The 22,888-nt window shown below is 50.0% G+C and overlaps 1 protein-coding gene across 17 annotated transcripts in view; it reads left to right on the forward strand.

Annotated features, from left to right (window-relative positions):
• Gas7 (growth arrest specific 7) overlaps positions 1–16,033 on the forward strand; it is a 244,088-nt gene extending 228,055 nt beyond the window's left edge. For all 17 annotated transcript variants that reach the window (XM_015992369.3, XM_015992375.3, XM_042282231.2 and 14 more), the window contains 5 exons: positions 2,458–2,586; positions 4,061–4,184; positions 8,220–8,299; positions 9,803–9,901; positions 10,526–16,033. In XM_015992369.3, the coding sequence (XP_015847855.1) occupies positions 2,458–2,586; positions 4,061–4,184; positions 8,220–8,299; positions 9,803–9,901; positions 10,526–10,639 (546 nt within the window). In that variant the 3' untranslated portion in view covers positions 10,640–16,033. The remainder of the gene's footprint in view (positions 1–2,457; positions 2,587–4,060; positions 4,185–8,219; positions 8,300–9,802; positions 9,902–10,525) is intronic.
• Positions 16,034–22,888: the final 6,855 nt, after the last annotated feature.

The raw sequence follows: 22,888 nt of genomic DNA on the forward strand, positions 1-22,888 counted from the left end.
CCGGCTCAAGCCGGTGCTAATAGCAACAGCAATCTCAAGAAATGAGCTCGCTCCATTGGAAGGCAGTTAGAACCGGCCCCGTGAAAGAGGGGAGAATAGACACGTTCCTGCTGATGGAAGGAAACCTGACCATGCAGTAGGGGCATGTGCACAGCAGATCTGAGGGCACCGGGGTGGGAGTGGAGGGGGAGAATGTGAGCCCAGCACTGTCACTAACAAGCTTCGTGGGTCTATGGCTTTAATCTGGCCTGACTATGACCCCAGGAGGCATTTCACATGATCACCAAGCACATGTGCGTACCCACCCCCATACCCACTCCGAGACACACGTGTGTAGCCAACGCAGACGCTTCTAACACTCTACTTTTATTCTGCCTAAAATACACCCTGACATTTTTTTCTCCCCAAGTTGGCTCTTATTATCTCAAAAACCCTGGTCCTGACCCACCAAGTTGATTTCACAGCTAGTCACTTGCCACTTGGGAATGCCCAGACCAGACAGTCACTGAAATAATTTCCAACTTGGAATTCTTCTTCTCTTCTGACGGGTGATTTGAAAAGAAGGGGTTGGGGGAGCCATGCCCCCCACCAGTCAGCCTCCATAGTCCAGCACATCTAGTACAGGCCTGACTGGCAACATATTCCCCAGAAACACTTTCAAGAAAGATCACTGTTGCCCTGCTGGGAGCAAAGGCTTCAGAGCTAAGAATGAATCTGAAGAAGACACCAAACCAAAGTTCTGAAGGAAAAAATACTGGTTTTAAGAAGTCCTTAATATATGAGCGGGAGAAATAGCTCAGTGGGTAAAGCACTCGGTAACACACAATCATGAGGACGTGAGTTCAAATCCCTGGAACAGAAAACTTGGTGCATGGAGTAAAAGCACTGCACTTCATAGCAACAGCCTTGAATCTCAGCTGAGACAATTGGGGCAGTGTCTGTTGGTGGTGTGTGGTGTGACAGGCATGTGCAGTGCAAAGTGCCATGTATTTGTTGAGCCAAGACTGCTATGAAGTCACGTCATGTGACACAGACAGCTTGGGTTCACCGCACGTCTGATTTCAAATTAACTTGCGGTTGTTGCATGTTCATAAACCTTGCACGGTTGCCAAGTTTGCATAAGACCCACATTCAATTTTGTGTCCCCGTTAGGGGGCGCAACCCACAGCTTAAGAAGCTGGAGGTTACAATAAGAACACCCAAGTCTTGGGTAATCTCCAGAAAAAAAACAGTGTCACAAAAACCTAAGCAAGGGGAGACAAGAAAGTCTCCAGAACCCCAGAGCTGGAAGTCATCTGTTTGGGAGGCAGAGCTGGCCAGCCACAGACACCAATGGGACAGAGGGAGCGTCATGCTGAGGGTCTCCAAGGCACTGGCCCACTGGAGTTATAGAAGGCTGAGTCTGGGCAGGGGCTGCTCATCTCCAGGAGGTTGGGTATGGGGCACAGGAGAGCGCTAGGCTGCCCTCTTGGCTGACCAGTTTTGGGCTTATTGATCCCCATTCTTGCAAAAATAAACACACCATGCTTATAATCAAAACAAATATCTTAAACGACATCTTAAGAAAGTGTGATGCGCAGTGGGAAAGAGGGAGGGTGCTTTAAAACCAGATGCCACCAGCTCTTCTCGCTGCAGAGGACTCTTCCTTGGGCCCTCAGAAGGAACATGAGGACAGTAGACTGGGGTGGGGACAGGAAGTGCGCCTGCTCCCCTCAGTGCTTCTCAGGACAGTTGTCCTGGTGCATTCCCAAAGGTGCATTCCCAAAGGGCCTCCCGACAGCCCCTGCCACCGTTTCCTGGAGGTCTGACCAGGTCCCGGTCATCTTTGTACTCTGGGCATGAAGCACGTGATCCATAAGTACAAATGATCTCAGATCACCTCAGTGATTGACAGCCTTTCCAGTCATCTGCCAAGCTTCACACAACAGTCACTCTGCTAAGTGCCTGAGGACACAGGCAGGGGATGTGGTCCGGCCCCCAAAGACTCCCAATTTGAAGAGGGCAGGAGAAGAGGATGCCCAAACGAAGCTATGCTAGACAACCATATATTGTGAAACCCAAGTGAGGGTACCCATGCGAGGTTCCTTAGTGTGACTCAGTCACTGCACAGTGTACGTACTGCAAGCCACCAAGTGTCAAAAGACAAGATGTTGGAAAGAGGAGAAGCTGTTATAGGGCACAGAAAAGGAAGGAGTGAGCTAATGCAGTAACTGGAAAGTTCTTGGCTACCCATTTAGCACATGGCTATGCTGCCTAGGACCTAAGGTGGCCAGTGCAGAGAGCTGATGAAGATGCTCATCTCTTTAGCCTTCTCTGGATGGTCTAGCCATCCAGACCACTGCCCCAGGGGCTGGCTTCTATGAGAGGGTGGGAGGTCTTGCTCACACCCTAACACAGCTGTAACTTGGTGCTGAGCACGCCTTCTCTGCCCTCCTCCTTCTCCATCCTCCTCCACAGCTCCACAGCGAGGTGGAGAAACCACTGATGAACTTCCGAGAGAACTTCAAGAAGGACATGAAAAAGTGTGACCACCACATCGCTGACCTCCGGAAGCAGCTGGCCAGCCGCTATGCCTCAGTGGAGAAGGTGAGAGGCCAGGGTACCTCGCTGGTGAACAGCTGGGGGTGCTTGGAGGACAGAAACCAGATGTTGGTGTCACAGCAGAAACCTTTGTCCTTGTGTGCTGGAGTGGTAGGGCAAAGCCAAGGAACTCCCACCTATCCATGTGGCAGGCAGGAGTTGCTACCCCAGGACACTTGGATGACTCTCCCAAGGGCGAGTGGGAGCAAGGAGAAGCTGAGGGTGAAATGGGAGTTGTAATGGCCACATGGGACAAGGCAACCCCTATTTCTGTGGACACCAAGTCAGATGTGCCGCAGCTGCTCACATGGCTACTGCATCTGGGCCTCATCTTCAGGTGCTCCCTGGACTAGTGTCCCCTCCCAGGTGTGAAAAGAATCACCTTTCTGTGGGTGGTCATCCCACAGGAGGCAGGGCTGCTGGTGGCCGGCCCTGGAGGAACAGACAGTCTCCCCAGTGGCCTGATTGGGTGTCCTCTAGAACAGGAGTGGCAAACCACTGCAGGTACCCAAGGTGTGGCTACATCTCCACCAAAGGCTGAGAGTGGATGATGATGGTGGTGATGATGATGATGGTGCTGCTGATGATGATGAGGAGGAGGAGGATGGTGATGATGGTGGTGGTGATGGTGATGATGATGATGGTGATGATGATGGTGCTGATGATGATGATGGTGGTGATGATGGTGGTGGTGATGATGATGGTGATGATGATGGTGATGATGATGGTGATGATGATGGTGGTGATGGTGGTGGTGATGATGGTGATGGTGGTGGTGGTGGTGGTGGTGGTGGTGGTGGTGGTGGTGGTGGTGGTGATGGAGGCACAGTAAGGGCTGAGGCTGTGAGATAAGTAAATTGGTACCCACAACCTGTTGTGCACTGTTAGCTCAGGTAACTCAGGTAAACTTTATGGTCCCTTCCAACTCTTGAGAGACAGTGGGGTTTATTTTTAATCTTTATTAATTATATTTATTCATATGTATGAGTGTTTTGCTCAAATATATGTCTGAGCACCACCACTTGCCTGGTGCCCTTGGAAGTTAGAAGAGGGCATTGACTCCCCTGGAACTGCAGTCATGGATAATTGTGAGCCACCAAGTGGGCACTAGGAATCAAACCCTGGGCCACCCGCAAGAACAGGTGTCTTGAACCACTGAGCCATTATCTCCAGCCTCAGAGACAGCGGCTTTAGGCTCACAGTACAGGCACATGTTCTGGAGGCAGCGTAGCCTCAGAGACTGACAGGTCACGTGCAGGTGTGGCTGGAAGGGGGGGGGGGGTAAGAAAACCCCAGCTAGGGGCTAGCCCTCTGGTTCCTTTGTGCCAGGGTGCCATCATCCACACAAGCAGGTAGGATGAGCACGGGTAGGTGGGTGGCAGGACCCTGAAGGCTGGCTGCGGCTTTATGAACAGCTTCTCTGGGCTTGGCTGTCTCCCCTCACCACACTCCCCACCTCCCACCCACCCCCCACCCGCAGGCCCGCAAAGCCCTCACAGAGAGGCAGAAGGACCTGGAGATGAAGACCCAGCAGCTGGAGATCAAGCTGAGCAACAAGACCGAGGAGGACATCAAGAAGGCGCGGCGGAAGTCCACTCAGGCTGGTGAGCCCAGCGGTGTCCTAGCAGTACCAGCCCAGGGGAGGGGCAACTCTTCTTGTCAGGCTCCCATTCCTGTGGCATGGTCCTTCTCATCTCCCCCCTTGAAGTATCCCTTGTGTCTCCTCCCTGCCCATGTCCAGGGATCTCAAGGGAAGGGAAAGGAAGCAGGCAAGCTACTCCAAGGTAGCAGTGAAGGCTGCCCAGCTCATCCTATTCCTTCCATGGCCTTTGGGTTTTTCCAAGCCCTGGATCTAGGTCTAGAGAGATTGACAGATTCTTCCATGCACCAAGAACTCAGGGCCCTGTCTCTGTTTGAAGAATGCAACTGCCAACCCACCCATCCAAATGCTCCACCTCCCCGGGGAGTTAGTTATGCTGTGGAAGTGAGCTCCTGCCCTGAGGACCGAAGCCAGCAGTATTCAGTCTTAAAAGCATCCATAGTTCAGAATTTGCCCATATTGTTCCAGGAAGCCGGTTTCTGCTGCCACCTAGTGGTAACAATTAGCTGCTACACAAGACAGGAAGATAGGGCCTCAGAGTCTAGAAAACAACTTTCTCAAGGATGCCAAGTCTCGTGATTTCTGACGAACCTGCTGCAATTTGTATCATTCTAGAATGAAGTATCCACCTTGTATGGTATAAAATAAAGTGGGATTGAAATAAGTTGACAAAAATTAGACACATAATGACACATCCTGTCCAGAAACATTTTTATAAATTCCTGATATGTTTATTATAAATAGAGAGGGGATCCAAAGAGGGAAGACATATATTCAAATTAATTCATTAAATTAAAAAACAAAACTATATAGACACAGCAGTATACAGCAAATGTTTTCATCAGTGCTTAAGAGTATGCTATTCACCAGATATAATCCCCAAATAAGTCTCTGAATTCATATAAATTGGATTATATTATACCCTATCTTTGATCTTGCTTTGCAATTAATATGTCTTAGAAATAGCTCCCATCTTGCTCCCTCTAAACCTCTTTATACATCCAGTCATGTACATCAGACACTTTGATTTTTATTGCTGTGTTTTATTGTGCAGCCTGTGAGGAATCTCAGGGCCTCACACATACTGGACAAGTACATTCCCACTGGGCTGCAGCTCCAGCCCCATGATTGTATCCAAATTTATTCCATCATTTCCTTTAATAGATTTTAGGACTTTGAGATTATTTCTGAGTGTTTGCCCAGAACCAGAGATACTGTGTTTGTTATTGGAACTGCAGCTCTCTGCATATGTAAGAGTAGATCCTCCCATGGAGGAAATGAAGATGCTGGGTCAGAAGGTTTGATTCATTTTGACAGATATTTCCAAATTGCTTTCCAGAGAGGGTTCCACGGCTAACACCTATGACTACCTCTTCCTTGAATGCTTATTACTATTGCCTATTATCAAACTTGAAACCACTGATGTGCTGGCAATATATATATATATATATATATATATATATATATATATATATATATATATATTACTTTGAAATTCTCTATAAGAGGGTTGAACATTCTGAAAATACACTCATGAATTATTTTAACACACATACACACACACACACACACACACACACACACACATGATGAGGAACTCAAATCCCTGTTGAATGCTGTGTGTCATTCTTAGTGACCGATTGACAGGTTAGGTATGTGTTAGGGAGAGTCACCCCTGGTCATTCAAATTGCAAGTATTTTTCCATGGTTATCATTTGTCATTTACTTTTGTTCTTTGAAGAAAAAGAAAGAAGGTTTTGTGTTTCTTTGTTTGCTTGCTTGCTTTTGTTTTGCCTTGCCTGGCTTCTGCAGCGGTTCTCTGTATGGCGTCGTTCTCTCTGGGTTTGAGGAGGGCTGACCTGGGGAGGCCTCCACCTGGAAGGAGGCACTGACATGTCTTCCCTTCTGGTCCTTTTCCTCTCCTTCTCTATCTCTCACAATGCTACTGAGAGGAAAGGTGTCCAGATTCTCAGGGGCTCTGCCATGAGGAGTATCTTGCTGTCTGTCTAGTCTCTGTTCCAAGCACTTGGCACTTATCAGCTCCTCTTCGAGATGACTTTTGTTGTTGTTTTGTTTTGTTTTTTGAGACAGGGTTTCTATGTGTGACCTTGGCTGTCCAGGAACTCATTCTGCAGACCAGGCTGTCCTGGAACTCATAGAGATCCACGGCTTCGACCTCCCCAGCGCTGGGGGTTAAAGGCGTGCGCCATCACTGCTCAGCTACGATGACTCTTTAAAGCTACAATGCCATACCTTGTTTCATGATGAAAATACTGAGGCGTGGGCAGATTAGGTGGCACACCCAGAGTCATGCAGCTTATAATGGTGGATCGAGGCAGCCCTGGCATTCTGGTTCCAGAATCCGCTCTCTCAGCTGGCACCTTGAGGAAGGGTCCAGTCTCCGTGTCTTGGGCTGCCACAGGAAGGCAGCAGCCTTCCCCCCACCACTTTCTGGTGCTGCAGATAGTCCTGAAACATGTTCTCAAAATCAGGATGGATTTGTAGGGCACCAGGAGCCCCACAGTGTATGCTCAGAGGGCAGCATGCAGGCCCCATTCTAGAGCAAGTGATGTCATGGTGGAAGTTAAGGGACAGAGATGTATCAATGCGCTTCCCTCTAGCTAATGCTCCTTGAACTGAAGGGGTAATCATTGGCCTTGACCAGGAACAAAATGAAGAGAACACTTAGCACAGCTGTTCCCAAAGCACAGGACTCGTGGTCTATCTGTGGTCGGGGCATGAGGATGCTGAGCTGTTCTTGAGTTATATGGACGCGTCTCCCTGTTTTCCTCCACTTTCCCACCAGAAGGCACATGAGTAAGAGTATTGTCAAAGGAATGACTGTCAATCTCTTCAAATGACTGGATTCAACTCGGAGAATTCCTAGAATTGCCTGTTGATTTATTAGAGTGAGTCACTTGGCTCACAGGCTTCTCCCAGCGTGAGCAGAGACCATGGTGCTCCGTTCTCACCAGAGCCACATTTTCACAGTGCAGAACACTTACGTGTCTGCTCCTCTGACACATCCCTCACCACAGGTCTGGGGGAAAGTTGGCTTCGGGTTCAGCAGGTCTGGGGCACATCCTGAAGCCCTGCACCTGTCACGAGTCCCCAGGGTCACCTGATGCCATTGGTGCACCAACCATGCTTCATGTAGCAAGGCTCTGGGGTGCCAGCATCCTTACTAATATTTTGTAATCACCTCATAGTTCGATTTTGTTCTAATTTTAAAAAACGTTTGAGATACACGTCATTAAAGAAATTAGTATGTTAGCCGTGGAGCTGTAGTGGCTGTGTGTTCAGATTGCTGTTATAAAACAGAATGCTGCATGAACGCTTTCCTCTGGTTCAGCCTGACTCAGTTTCCCCAGGCTCCCACTCATCTGCTCTAGTGCTCAGCTTTGTACCAGTACTGGGCAGTGAATGAGCCCCGACCACAGGATGTTGTGTTGGGATTCCGAATGCTGTCTGTCCCTTCTCTCTCTCTCTCTCCTCCCCCCCCCCCCTCTCTCTCTCTCTCTCTCACACACACACACACACACACACACACACACACACACACACGCACACGACTTGCAAACTTCTCTCTTTGGGGAGAGAGAAGATATTGGGGATTCTACCTGGGCCTCGCATTCACTAGGAAGGCATTCTTACCACTGAGCTACACATCCCTAAGTTACCCATCCTGACCTGGAACTTGCAGTCCTAATGTCTCAGGCTCCCAAATGCTGAGATTACAGATGTGCACCGTGGCACCGAGAGTCAAGTGTAGTCTCTTCATGAGAAGCCCCCTGCCTGAATTCTTGGGGTCTGCCATGGAGTTCAGATGGGCACTCTGTGGCTCGTCCCCTGTGGTCTGCCCCCTTCTTTCATCCACTCCCTTCTTCTCTTCTTCCCCCTTCACTCCCGACTTTGCAATGACCACCGTGACTCTGGGAGAGGAACAGACATTACCATGGGCACGGGCAGAGGAGGGCAGCCATAGTGGAGACAGGGTGGCATGTAACAGGGCATGATGGTGGCTATTGGCTTTTCCCAGGCGATGACCTCATGCGCTGCGTGGACCTCTACAACCAGGCCCAGTCCAAGTGGTTTGAAGAGATGGTGACGACCACATTGGTATGTGAGCAGATGTGTGAGCAGATGGTAAAGAGGCTGGTGCCCAAGCAGCCCTGGGCAGTGCGCAGCGGTCATGGGAGGATGGACTGGTGGTTAGAGTGAAGATGGACATTAGATCTCTCTCAGCCCTGGAGTCCAGCCCTCATTCTGTACCTGCCCACAGATACAAACTCCTGCTCTAGAGCCCCCTGCTCTGGGAACTCAGCAAGGGCCTGGTCTTGCCCAGTTCTCCTTTGTCTGTTCACTGGGGGTCAGGATTCACCAGGAATGTCCTCATCTCAGTGAGCCACAGCCCTGCTGCAAAAAACAGAGAAGCAGTGGAAAGTGGACGCTCTCTCCCCAACACACACACACACACACACACACACACACACACACACACACACACATACAAACACACATACAAACACGCATACACACACAAACACACACATACTCACACACACATACACACACAAACACACACATACACACGCTTACACACATGCACTCACACACATACAAACACGCATACACACACACACACACACACACACACACACTCAGAACTTCAGGTCCTTGATAGAGGGGTCCCTAGGAGACACATGAACGGGAAGACTGGGGAGCTCTAGAGGGGCTGTGATGGAAGACCATGGTACAGACCCTGCATGCTAGCCCGTATGTTCCTTTTAAAGGGTCAGTTGTCTCTCCTTGTTGGTCAGACCTCCCTAGTGCATGGCTGGTACTTGAAACAAGTGGGAGAAGGTGGCAGCATCATGGCCATTGTCCATGCTACCATCCCAGTGTCTGGTGCCACCCCTTCCCTTCTGCTAACCAGCTACCTTCTCCAGGTGCTAGCCCACCTAGGAAGATTAGCAGCCTCCTTCAGGGTCAGTGCCCTGCTTTTCCTCTCCTCCATTAATCTTCTAATTAAGCCCCCCTCTTTACCTCCCTTCCAGGTTAATCACCTGGGCCGTGACCTAGTTACCCACAGAATAACAGCCTAATCCCCTAAAGTCACGGAACCAGCTAGAACCCCACCACCAACAAGCCTCTCCACTCCCCTCTGACAATGCTAGCACATTCCCAGCCTGCTTTGCTCCCTGCCTGGTCTTCTTTTCCCCTCAGCACTAGGAGCGGGTAGAAGCCAGAGAGCCTGAGGGGCTGGAAGCTCCAGCACACACCCTGTTGCTCCCTCGTCCGCTGGAGAGCATCACCGATCCCAGCTTACGTGTTGTTCCATGATGCTTTGGGCCAATAGGGACAACCGTAGATCCGTTCTTTTGAGTCCTAGTGAGCGTACTCAGGGACTCTGCATGTGCAGAGTTCCACGTAGAGCCAGGAGAGACACTCTTATGACCCTCATAGTCACCCTGAGGATTGACTGTTTCTTCAGGAGAACCCAGAGGGTCATCTAGGTTGGGGATCCACAGGCAGGGCCTTGTGCATAGAATACACGGCGGCCTGACACCTGCCTGGTGGGATGTGCTCAGGGGCCTCTGGTCTTCTCTTCTTCCTCTGTAGGAGCTGGAGCGGCTGGAGGTGGAGAGGGTGGAGATGATCCGACAACATCTGTGCCAGTACACACAGCTGCGGCATGAGACAGACATGTTCAACCAAAGCGTGAGTTCCCCGTCTATGCACTAAGGCTAGCAGGACAGGCTTAGCATGATTGTCCAGAGGTCCATGTGATCCATTCCTAGCACACATATGAGGCAGGTTCTCCTGGAGGCTACTACCAAGGACCAAAATAAAAAAGGCTATAATTGGTTTGGTTTGGTTTGGTTTTATGCTGGATCTGGTTAGGCCTTTGAATATATGATCTTTCTGCCTCAGTTTCCCCAGTGCTGGGATCACAGTTATGTGCTTCATTCAGCTTTACAATGGTTAAAATAACCAAAGACATTTGTCTCCCATGTGAACTTGCTTCAGAAAACAAACCAAATACAACTTCTAAAACAATGACCGATGCCTGAAGGCTGGTCTCTTAGCCAAGGGAAGGCAGATAGAGGAAGAGGTCCCCTTTAGGACAGCCTGCCCTCTTCTCCAGGCCTGAGGTCTGTAGATCAGCTCTACCTCTCATTGTGCTCTGCACTTTCTCACCCTCAAACCACCTCCACGGGGCCCTGGAACCTTCTAGAAGGGCTGATCTGAGGTGGTTCTCCAACTTCGGCAGCGTGGGACCTCAGAGACCTCCCAGTTCAGCTGCCACCTCTGACAGTGACCCCTCCTCTGTGTCCCTTGCAGACAGTCGAGCCTGTGGACCAGCTGCTGAGAAAAGTGGACCCAGCCAAAGACAGGGAGCTCTGGGTCAGAGAACACAAAACCGGCAACATTCGCCCAGTGGACATGGAGATCTAGACGCGCCTGTGTGGTCCTGGGGGTCCTGCTGAGGAGAGGGGCTGGGGGGTCCCACGGAGGAGTGGATTTGCCCTATTACCTGCTGACCTGTCCACAGAGGAGAAAAAGAGCCGGTGATTCTAGAAAGAGGACCCAGCCAGGGGCTCCCCAATATTCCCAGGCCCTAAAGGTGGACCCGCAGCCCCGACTCCATCTCAAAGACCGAAGCCTCCCCTCCAACTCCCATGTTGTGCTTGTCACTAGAGGCTAGAACCCTGGGATCCTGCTGAGTTCCACCGGGGTGGTCATCCCATGCCTGGGCCCCGGGTATCCAGAGCCTGCCCTCCAGCTGGCTTCTCATCTCCAGGGCTACGGAAGAGGAAGGGAGGGGGGTCTCTGTCTCCAAACAATGTCAGAATCAAGGATAGGAGGCACAGAGCAGGTCACAGCCCACACCCACAACTTTTTTTCAGTCCTCCCTACTTTCCCCCATTGCATTCTGGGAGCCCACATCTGTTTTTTCATCCCCCACACAGGGCGGCGGTGGCGGGGCGCGGGGGGGGGGGGGGGTCTTCCCAACCCAACTCTGGAGAGGTCAGGACAGAACTACCTCAGTTGGCACCAACCAGATCATGGCTTCCATCTGTTTCAGATCAGGCATGGGCTAGAAAGTCTACAACGGAAGTCCCAGTCTGCCCTTCCTTTCAGCCTCTTTCTCAAGAAGGAAGCTCCCCGCCTTCACCCTGACACTCCTTCCCAGACTCCATAGATGTTTCCAAAGTCCTCAGGCAGCTGTGTGCATGTTCAAAGGCTTTGGGGGTGGAGTCTCAGAAAGTCTTGTCTGCCACATGCTCACTTCTCCTCAACCCTATGACAGCCTTGTCCGGAGCTCTCCCAGACTGCTGGCCACAGGTCATGTGGGATGGCGGTCAGGGTCAGTCTTGGTTTTTCTCCGATGGTTCCAGCTGTGGATGTGCATGATGGGCACTGGACAGTAGTGCAGACTCTTGTGGCTGTAGGTTATTGCCACCTAGGAGAAGGAACTTTGGGAAGTCGTGTAGTCAGGAGGGGGCCAGATTCTAGCTGGGAACTTGCACCCTGGGAGGTCATCCTTCCTCATCTTTCCCACAGGTGACTTTGTATGTGACTTGTCTATCTCCCCAGAGGGCAGAATCCTCTGAGCAGAACTCGCATCTTTCAGTCGTACACGCTAACTAATAGCAGACAGTTTACTAATCTCGACCCTTTTTTGGGCACCTCATCCACAGAACCATCTCTCATGATTCTTAGGCAGATGCCTAATACACTAAAGCAAACTAAGCATTGTCACTTTTCTTACTGAAACATCTCAACCACAAAGGCCATCATGAGGACATTTCACCAACCCGTGCTCCGCATCCCAGGGCTCAGCATGACCCGTGACACCAGCTCTCAATATTAGAATATTATTTCCTGGTTTCTGTATTTAAAAAAAAAAAATGGGTGCTAGTGCTTTAGCAACCTAATTTGTGAGTGACGGTCAAATTCTAAGTCTTGTCATACACAGGGTTTTGGGGAACCACAGTGTGGCTCATGACTTTGTTCCCTTACCCCCATCCAAAGGGTTCAGCATCCTCTGAGATGTTACTTCCTCCAGCAAAACCCCAGTTGGCTGATGTGATCCAATTCATTCTGAGGCCATTCCTTCCCCATTGCCAACTCACCTCCTTTTCAGTCTGTCCACATCCACCTTTTCCTCCTTTTCCCCCTCTTCCTCCCATCGTTCGTTCATGAAGCGTTTTGTTATAGACAAGCAATGTGTGGTCTCTCTGAGGACAGGCTATGGCTCTGTCCTCCAAACAAGCCCTCCGACCTATTTTGTGTAGACTCCCCTCTTCCTGAGATAATGTCAGCTTTCCCTCTCTGCCCCATTTGAGTTCTCAGAGGTACTGGATGTATGCTGGGTTTTCTGCATCCGTTCATTTTGCACACTCATTTTCTCAGTGAATGCTTGGAACTGGGTGCTAAGAGCTGGAACTAGTCTAGTGTCCAAGGGGACACTCTCCAGTCTGCTCCACCCACAGGTAGAAAAGGTGTGTTTAGACCCTTCCGGGGAGAAGGCAGAATTCCACTTTGCATTCGGATCCTTAAAGTATTAACTATGCTGGGAGATCTTAATCCAACAGCAAGATCCGAGTAGTCTCGTAACTACCAAACTCGTACCCAGCTCCAATTTCAAAACCGGCTTTGATTGCTTCTCAGTACCTTTCCTTGTGCTACAAATAGGAATCGTGAGAACAAGGAGGACGAGGGTGCCAGGAAATGAGACCCAGAACTATGAGTCAGGTGTCCAACCACCTTCACAGCACCCTGTGGGTGAAATCAAGAAGATGGAGAACCTGAAAGCACATCCCGGACGTGGAGTGTTCAAGCTATTGTTGGGGTCCTCGTTCTGTGCCAGGGACCCAACCCAGAGCTGCATGTATCCAGTCCAGTGCTCCACCACTTAACTACCCCCAGCCCTGTTATCATGCGTCTGTGAACATGTTAGTGCTTAAGTTCTGAGAGGATTTGACTGGGTTTGTTCAGGGTGGGCGAGCATCCATTGTCCAGGCTGAGAGCAGTACAGCCCTTTCTCCTTGCCCCCGCCCAGGAGTGCATTCACTTAAGCTTTGTCTGCAAAAGCCTGATTTTAAAAAAAAAAAAAATCTCTAAAATGAATGTTGTTAAAAAAAAAAAAATGGGTTTGTTACCATGACAACCTCCAGGAAGAGGTACTTGTTACTCTTCATTATTTTCTAGTACTTTTGAACAGTCCCACAGGGCACAGGCCATTTGAAGGATGTGGACAGCAGCCCTGAGCTGTCTCTGAGATTGCTGTGGGGGCCACCTTTCTACCTCCACACAAGACCCTGTTGTCTCAGGAGGATCTCTGCGATGGTTGGTTAATAGCTGAAGCGGAGTATTCAAATTCCTGATGGGGTTTGTGTCGATTCCCTCTGTGAAATCCAGCCAGTTGCCAGGGTAGTGGATGGGCGCATGGGACTCTTGGCTAAGCCAAAGCCCCTTCATGGAAATACAAGCCATAAAACTCAAAAGGTGTCAAAAGATCTTGGCTTGTTGGGGGGCTTGCTCCCAGCTGTGAGTAGCCTTGACAAGGAAAACTTAAGTGTCTGAAGACCTGCTGTTATTATGAAGCTAAGGAAGGCATTTTACAGATACAAAGTGACGAAGCAGGTCAGCTGCTTGATGGCTTAGCCTGGAGACGCCCTCATCCCCATAGTTCACATGCCAAAAAGTAACCTTCCACCTCTCCTTTTTAAGGTAACTGAGGTGTGATGAAAATATAGTAAAATTCACCTTTCAAGGAATGCAATTCTTTGAACCTTAATATCTAGGATCTTGTCACCACAACCAAGATTGGCATGTCTTCATGTCAGTTCCATTTTCTCACCCCTGATCTAACAACCAGATCAATATTCTGTCCCTATAGTTCTGCCTTTTTCTACAATGCCGTGTAAATGGAGCCACACTGATACAACCTTCTGAGTCAGCCATGATACTGTGTGTGTCACAGAGTGCATCCCCTTTCACTGCTGAGTAGAATTCCATCACATGGGTGGACCCCAGGGTTTCCTTAGTTTTAAAATGAGTTTTTAATGCCCTGGAAGTCACAGCCCCAGACCCCCAGTCTCTGTGTATAACTGATTCCAACCCATTGCTTCCTACATGTCTGGGGCTCCTTCCCCAGACCCCAGCGGTGACCTTGAGTAGTCCTGATGCTACACTCACTTTGTTGGTGATTCTAGTTTGGGGTCAGTATGAAAAGCAGGAAGGGGTGGTAACAGAGTGTCACCCTCCACTGAGGCAGCAGTATACCTCTCAGTGCAGGAAGATCCTGTCCCTCAGGGGGCTGTCACCTCAGTCTTCAGGGCAATTTATTGAGCAATGACCCGTGGGCACGGCTTGACCCTTCCCTGAATCTGTTGCGTAACCTGCCAACTGAGGGTGCTTGTCCTAGGAGGTCTCTGAGGCCTTCAGATTCGGTGTCCTCCCCCATCCCCTCATTGCCTACTTGAACCCTATGCACGTGATCATGTGACACCTGGTGTCATCTGCACAGCTGTGGCCAGAATCCTCATGATAGGCACTTTTCTAGGTAAAACCAAATGGAACAAAATCATGTCACAAGCTGAGAATTAATTAGTTCCTCTCAGAACTGTTTCAAAGAAACTGTAAGTCAGTACCAGTACCTTCTGGGTCTGTCCCCAGGAGTCAGGACAGCTGTAACGACAGGGCCAGCAGATCAAGTCCTTGTTTCTGGCTGTACTTGGACTTGCCCGCAGTCACACGAAGACTAGCTTGAGCAGGGCCCTAGCTGGGGCTTACTCCTCCAGACTGTGGGCGGGGCCCCATGGGGCCTACTCCTCCAAGCTGTCTTGGTCAGTTACTGCTGAATGAAAAGTGGATCCTAGAAGGCGCTTGTGAAGCTCCACGTAAACCAAGGCATTCCTAGATCCAGGTGAGGGTCAGAACTGGGGTGTCAGATCCCAAGGGTCTCATATGGGAGGCAAAGCGGTTAGGACCGCCCGAAGTAAGGGGCTCCTCCAACCCCTCAACTGCTGGTTAGTCATTTCTGAGGTGAAGGACCTGCTTCAAGGCAGCTTCAACAGGGACCCAAGATCAAGGCTCCCCTGTCCTAATCCTCTAGTGCTGAGTGTGGCTCTCCGGGACTGGACTATGGGGGCTTGGGCTGGGGGAGTGGGGTGGCCTTTAGATTCTTACAGGGTGATATGGGGGATGTGGCCCCTTTGTGTTTGAGGGGTGTTCCTAATAGTGACCCCGGGGCAGAAAGAAAGAGCTGAGACGGGTTCTGCCATGTTTCCCAGTGTCTCCTGCACCCCAAGGTCATACCCTGTCAGGACTTCTATGTGCTTCCCTGTCCCTCCCCTGCAGCTCCCTCGGCAGACAGGTTTTTGGACCCAGGCACCAACATTCTAAGGGACACCAGCCAGCCTGGGTGAGGGCCCCGACTCTGTGTGTCTTTCCCTTCCCTGGGGAAAGAGATGTCCAGCGGCATTCCTTTGCGACCTGAGCACATCGGCAAGCCCCACGAACGTGGAATTTTCTAACAAAATAAATTTGCTTGTTTGGTCTGTTTTCTGTAACTTTTGCTAAACACTTTATACATTTTTAATGTTGAAAGGCGGTGTTTCCTGCCAGCATTCCTCACCCAGGATGAATGTGTTTATTCCACGCTGTATATCTTTCCGTGCTCCGGCTGCCTAGACCAGTAAATAAAATGGATGTAATATAAGTTGTAAGTAACACTGTCAAAACTCTGATCCCATTGGAGGCTGTTCGCCTCCCCCCACCCCATAATAGCATCTGTGTGTATTAATTCTAAAGAATTAAATGTTTAAATTAGAGTTTAAATTTTGGAGGCGTTTGCTATGTATAATTGACCCACACTATTACCAAGTGTTTTTAGGAAATTCAGTGCCATCCTTCTCCCCTCCCCCTCCCACTCCTCCATCTCTGTGTACACTTGAGATGCTTAGATTTGTCCCATGAAAAATAAACTCTCCAGAGACGATGAGTCCCCTAGGGACCCTCTTTCCTAGAAGGCCATGTACTTTCCTTCCTACAGACAAGTCTCAACATTCCTCTGGACTCGAGATGCTGGTGATGGTTTCATCTTGATAACTTAGCTGAAGGACAAAGGACCCCCAGAACCTGGATACCCAGATGGACACGTTACTGGTCCCAGCCTTGTGCCTCCTGCTCCCTGACTTCCTGTTTCCCATCCTCCTCTGCGGTTGCTGCTATTGTCTCTTTACTCATTCCTCCATTCATGTCTTCAATAACTACTGAATGTGTTTCATGTCACTCTCCTCTCTGAATCTGTCTGGTGAATGGAACAAGCAGCCTTTGTGCCTTCTGGATAAGAGGACCAGATAGAAAAAGCCCGGGGAGCTATTAAGGGCATCACTCTGAGCAGCTGCAGAACATAAAGTGTGGAGGGACCAGGATGGCAAGGCTGGGTGTTAAACCAGGGTGGCTGGAGTGGCCCTGGAGAGATGATCTCAATTGATGAGGCACAAGCAGATGAGGGAGGAAGCCTGACAAGTTTCAGGGAGGAAAGTTCTAGACCAGTGGTTCTCAACCTGTGGGTTGCGACCCCTTGGAGGATCGAATAACCCTTTCACAGGGATCGAACTTCAGATATCCTGCTCATCAGATATTTACAGTACGATTCACAACAGCAGCAAAATTAGAGTTATGAAGTAGCAATGAAATAATTTTATGGCTGGGGGGCGGGGTCACCAAAACATAAGGAACTGTATTAAAGGGTTGCAGCATTAGGAAGGTTGAGAACCACTGCTTTAGAGGAAGCCATGCTAAGTGTTTGAGACCAGTGTGGCAGCAGAGGAGAAAGCTGGGAGAATCCACTCAAGGAAATGGGGGCAGGATGGGGCAGGGAGAGTTGACAGGGAGGCACTAGCTGCTGTAATCCTTGGATGTCACCTCTAGAGGATGCAGGCCTCTTCACTGTATATACCAACATTGAAAAGGACACATGCTAGGTGGGGGGAGTGTTGCTCCCTACAGGGGGTGTTCACCACATTGTGGGTTTGGGAGCGCAGTCAGGACCTGGGTGTTCTTTGGAGATAGAGCCAAGGTCTTGGTAGGTGGAAGTGTGGTATAGCAGGCTGAGAAGTTCTGAGCTGACTCTGAGAATCTGGGTCCACGCAAGAAGGACAGGCAGCCCTTTCCCACAGTGAGGATGGCTGTACTTGAGAGCCCTTACCAGGCTGCATTACCACGGCTCCCCTTTCCGCTGCCGATACAGACTGTTTGAAGCCCTGACTCCAGACCAGGGGTTGTCAAGGGGCCCCTTGTCCTTAGCTCAGAGCAGGCGACGTGGAGGAATGTGATGAGGGCTGGGGTCTGAGCTCATAAACAGATGAGCTTTGCTTAAGGATGGGATTCAGAGCTGGCCTCTAGGGAGCCTAGGCTGCTTGGCCCAGGCGAGGCCAAAAGGAGCAACACAAATGGCCTTCTCCCTCGCAGCGACAGCCATCGTCTTTCTTCGGGGCACCAGGCAAGTTTATGGGCCCAACTCAGACTTAACAAATCGGTTCGCAATACATCATCTTCAGCAAACTTGTTTGGCTGAGGAGCATGAGTGCTCCCTCTGAAAGAAGATGTTTATGCAGGTTTTCAAACAAACCTCTGGGTCGTGACCCCTCACTCTCAGCAGCATCAACACAGCTGCCTGTGTCCTTCTGGGGATCCCCTCCTGCAGGGGGTCCCTCCAGGGCACAGCAACCTGAGGAATAGAGATGGGACCCAGCTGCATCCCACCTGCTTCCTCCTGGACAGGAATGCCCAGGTCTCTCTGAGATCTCCCCACCCTAGTTGGAAGCCTTTTGTGACTCTTCACTGTCAGATCTCCCGTTGCCTTGACAACCCCAGATCCTCACCTTTGGAAATAGAGAGTCGGGCCTCTGCAGTCAGCCTCTTTGAGAGCAAGAGAGTAAGCAGAGAGTGAGTGAGTGAGAGAGCCAGTGAAATAGAAAGAGAGAGGAGGGAGGGGACAGGCTGCTGTAATACACAAAGCCTAGAATTAGCAAACGTGGACCCTGTTTCTGAATTGGCCATTCAGGAGCAGCATACGCCAGGGCCAGAGACAGGTCTTTAAAGCCACTGTAAAACTGTGACCTGGTGGCAGCCTTGCCTCGCAGGCCAGACTCATGAAGACAACCTGACACCCTCGAGGTACTTTAAAACACATGCGTTATTAGCGTGTGTGCACACGTGTGTGCATGTGTGGCGGTCAGATGATAGCAGACTCTCCTTCTCTTGTGTGGCTTTTGTGGCTCACACTCACTGTCAAGCTTGCAGGTCACCTGCGTTTACAGCCGCCCATCTGTCCGGTTCACCGGGGTGCACGTCCACCCAGCTCTCAGACAGGACTCAGAGTTTCCTCCCTTCCCCCAGGGGGATGGTAGGCTACCCTGCTGTTCCATAATTGCATACGCTTCCAGCGCGGCCTGGGGTGAGTGGGTGAGTGGGTCTTCAATGGAACTGGCCCATTTCTAATCATATTTGAGAGCAAACGCCTCCTGGAGGGGGGTGAGGGTGCAGGTGAGAAAGCACTCCTACTAGGAAATAATATTCTCTCCTAAGCTGTGGGAAAAGAGTCTCTCTCTCTCTCTCTCTCTCTCTCTCTCTCTCTCTCTCTCTCTCTCTCTCTCTCTCTCTCCTCTCTCCTCTCTCCTCTCTCCTCTCTCCCCTATCCTTAATATTTCCTGAAAACTCCTCTGGTAGTACATTGGGTAGGATGTGCATGCGTGGTGGGGGGGTGGCAGCGGGGCGTGGGGGGGGCAAGGAGGGGGTAAGCCAGCACTTTGACATGTGACCTTCTATGTCTTTCCTAAGCAGTGCCAAGGTGGACAATGTTTTAGATACTGTCCTCTCAGGCCATAGCACACTGTTGGGAAGTGGTAGGACCTTTAAGAAGTGGGACTGGACTAGGCTTTCTGAATAGGGAGACAGTTGTGTAGCTTGATCTGCTTAAGGGGCCCCCTGGCAGTAGGATCAGAATCCAAGAATCCATCCCCGGTGTGTGTGGGGCAGGGGGTGGTGTTGGACCTGCCTCTACTATATGTAGCTCCCCATAGGAGGCCTTACCTTCTTGTAGGAGGGAATGGGGGGGTAGTTTGGGAGGGGGAAGTTGGAGGGGCGGGAGGAGGGAAGAGGGGGATTGTTGATTGGTATGTAAAATGAATAAAAAATTTTCTTAATAAAAAAAATGATGTGGGGCCTCGGGTAAGGGAGTTAGGTATTTGGGGGTGTGCCTTTGGAAAGTTCCTTGATGCCCTGGTCTCTTCTCACCGCCCCCCGCCGCCCTGGCACACCCACGGCACACCCACTCTGATAGGCTGCCTCCGCACAGGCACACAAGGATGACTGTGGACAGAAACCACAAAAACTGTGAACCAAGAGAAGCTTCTCTTCTTGCATTGATTGTCTCGGGTATTTTGTCACCGTGACAGGAAGCTGATTCACAGTGGACCTGACAGGTGGCTCTCCCAGCAGTGAAGACCTGCTTCCACCATCAGTGGCCTGTTAGCAAACAGGCTATATACGTTTCACATACCTGCCTGGAGACTTCTGGGGTCTGTTCTTCATAATTCATACCTTGAGCACCCACACCTCATCTTACATAGCAACACTGGGGTTCCAGATGTCTCCCCTGATCCCAGCTAAGCCAAGGGCTCTGCCCACCTTCCCTCTCCATGGCAAGAATTTGAATCTAACACACCCATGAGGGTTCTTCCTTGTGTTCTGGGCTCATACCTGAGCTACTACAGTGTGCAACTCCCTGTCTTGGGCTGATTTATTTCCCCATCATTTACTTAGAAAGCTTGCTGTGGCCTCCTGGCCCCCAGCACCATGCTGGGCTGCAAACAAACTTCCTGCTGGCTGAAATTGAGATGGTTCAGTGGGTAAAGATGTTGGCAGCCAAGCCTCGTAATCCAAGTTCCATCTCTGTAATCCACAGGGTAAAACAGAACCAACACTCCTGTACATTGCCCTCTTACCTCCATATTCATGTCATGTCCATGTACACATACACACACACACACACAATACACACACATATATATACTCAAACACATAATCATATATGCATATATATGTGAATGTTTTAAGAAATTGTGTTTTAAAGATCTGATATCAATTTCAGTTCTTTGGAGTGCTCTGAGGTTAAGAACAATCGCTATGCAATTGTGAGTTCAATCAGAATCTGCATAGAAACCAGGTGTGTTTGTACATGAGTCTGTAACCCCAGTATTGTGAGGGAGCAGAGACTGGGCTTGCTGGAAACCAAGACGCTTCAGGTTCAGTAAAAGATACAACCCCCTCAAGGAGTAAAAGAAAAAGTCATAGAACAGGACACATGACATCCTCCTCTGGCCTTCATGTGCATACACAGGCTCACATATGCACATATACCTCTCTCTCTCTCTCTCTCTCTCTCTCACACACACACACACACACACACACACACACACACACACACACACACACCAAAAATTCCTTAAAATATGATTTCAGCATTTCTTTTGAGTAGCTTAAAGATCTTGCAACATTAATCTGACTCTGGAGTGGAAAAAAAATCCAACTCCAACGCAGATTTTCCTCCTGTCCATTCACAGCTCTGGTCACCTGTGATCCCAGAGGGCGTGGTGCTTTTACCCACCTGCAAGAACCAGTCATTGTCCCTGGACAACAGCTGGATATCCCCTAGTGCAATCAGCTCTGACAGTATGAACCTAGGGAAAGCATCTGACCCCAACATGGGGTTGAGGGCCCCGTCCTCAACATGGCCTCACTTCATACAACCAGCTCTAAGCCCAGTCCTCTATAATAAAACAGGGTCCTTCTAAAATAAGCATCTTATCACTCAACTTTCTCATAGGGTAGAGCAGTGCACTGGTTTTTATTTCAACTTGACACATCAAGTTGAGTCATCAGAGAGGGGGGGAGCCTCGATTGAGAAAATGTCTCAATAAGATCGGGCTGTAGGCAAGCCTATAGGGCATTTTCTTAATTAGAGATCAAAGAGGGAGGGCCATTAGGGGTGGGGCCATCCCTGGGCTGGTGGTCCTGGGTTCTATAAGAAAGTAGACTGAACAAGCCATGGGGAGTAAGCCAGTAAGCAGCACTCCTCCATGGCCTCTGTCTGTATCAGCTCCTGCCTCCAGGTTCCTGTCCTGTTTGAGTTCCTGATCTGACTTCCTTCAATGAACTGCTGTAGCAACAGAAGCCAACACTGTTGTAGAAACATAAGCCGAATAAGCCCTTTCCTCCCTATCTTGCTTTTGGTCATGGTGTTTCATCATAGCAACAGTAACCCTGACTAAGGCAGAGAAGGCCTTGACAAAAGCAGAAAAAGGTGGTAATAGATACTTAGTTTCTAGGGGATGCTTGGAAAAAAAGAAATCTCAGTTTGCAATGCTCAGTGTTGTATGGAGGGTCAGGCAAAAGGACAGCATCACTCTATCCCAACCGTGTTCCAGCCTCCAAAGAAATAACGAGGGTGGGGGAGGGGCAGCCATGAACGGTGCGCGAAAACAGCAAGGACCACAAAATCTTACAACCCCTGTGACTAGGTTTGAATGACTCATTCACCTGTGTCCTCTGCCAGTGTGGCAGGCCTCTCTGTCCCTTGCCACCTGCTTGGTCTGCTTGCTTTCATTCAGTCTGCCTGCTCACCCTTCCTCAGCAGCTTTATTTTACCCTTGTTACTGAGGAACAATAACAGCAGTGCTTGACTTACAACAGGGCCAGGTCTCCATGGCCCTGTCTTAAGTCGAACACACTGTAAGTGAGCATGCTTACCGTTCACCTGACCCCCTGAGCTCTGTGACTCGGCTTGCCCACTTCAGTCCGCTCAGAACCCTTCCACGCCACTAAACCCTCTGGGGCAGGGATCTCCTGCAGTTGTGTGGGCATGTTTTGTACTGTGGTAAAGTCAAAACATTTAAGCGGACTCTTGGTGAGTCTGGGGACCGTGCGTGCCTGTGTGTGTGTGTGTGTGTGTGTGTGTGTGTGTGTGTGTGTGTGTGTTCAGCACTTCCTCGGGTCAGTTTGAGCTATTTTGTCACTGTTCTGGCAATGGAGGTAACAACTGGTAGGAACACAATCCTTCCCTTTCCGGGAACGTCCATTCTGACAGACAGTTTGGGGTCTACCAATGGACGTGGGGAAGGGGTGCCATCATTAGAGTGGTGGATAAAAGGCCTTGCTGAAAAGGTGACTGGGTGAAGGATTAGAAAGGCATCCCATGCAGAGAGAGGTTAAGACCAGGCTTTTTGGAGCCCACTACCCATGATGGGACACCTTGGCACAGCCTTGAGGCGGGGGAGGAGCTTGGACCTGCCTCTTCTAAATGTACCTCCCCATGGGAGGCCTTACCTTCTTGTAGGAGGGAATGGGCGTGGGTTTGGAGAGGGGGCAGGAGGAGGGAATGGGGGGGATCTTTGATTGGTATGTAAAATGAATTAAAAATTTTTCTTAATTAAAAAAAAGAAGAAGAAGATGCCCTAGGTTAAGTGGCAGGGCTGGAATTTTAAACCCAGCTACCTGGAGCCCCCAAATCCCTAACCACAGCCTTACAAGGTCCTGTGGGAGCCCCTGGGATGGGGGAACACACACAGGGACCAGGATGACTTTTCCAGGACTTGAGTGCAGGAGAATGCCTGATTCAAGGGTCCC

The sequence above is a fragment of the Peromyscus maniculatus genome, chromosome 8, assembly GCF_049852395.1.
Source record: "Peromyscus maniculatus bairdii isolate BWxNUB_F1_BW_parent chromosome 8, HU_Pman_BW_mat_3.1, whole genome shotgun sequence".
NCBI lineage: Eukaryota > Metazoa > Chordata > Mammalia > Rodentia > Cricetidae > Peromyscus > Peromyscus maniculatus.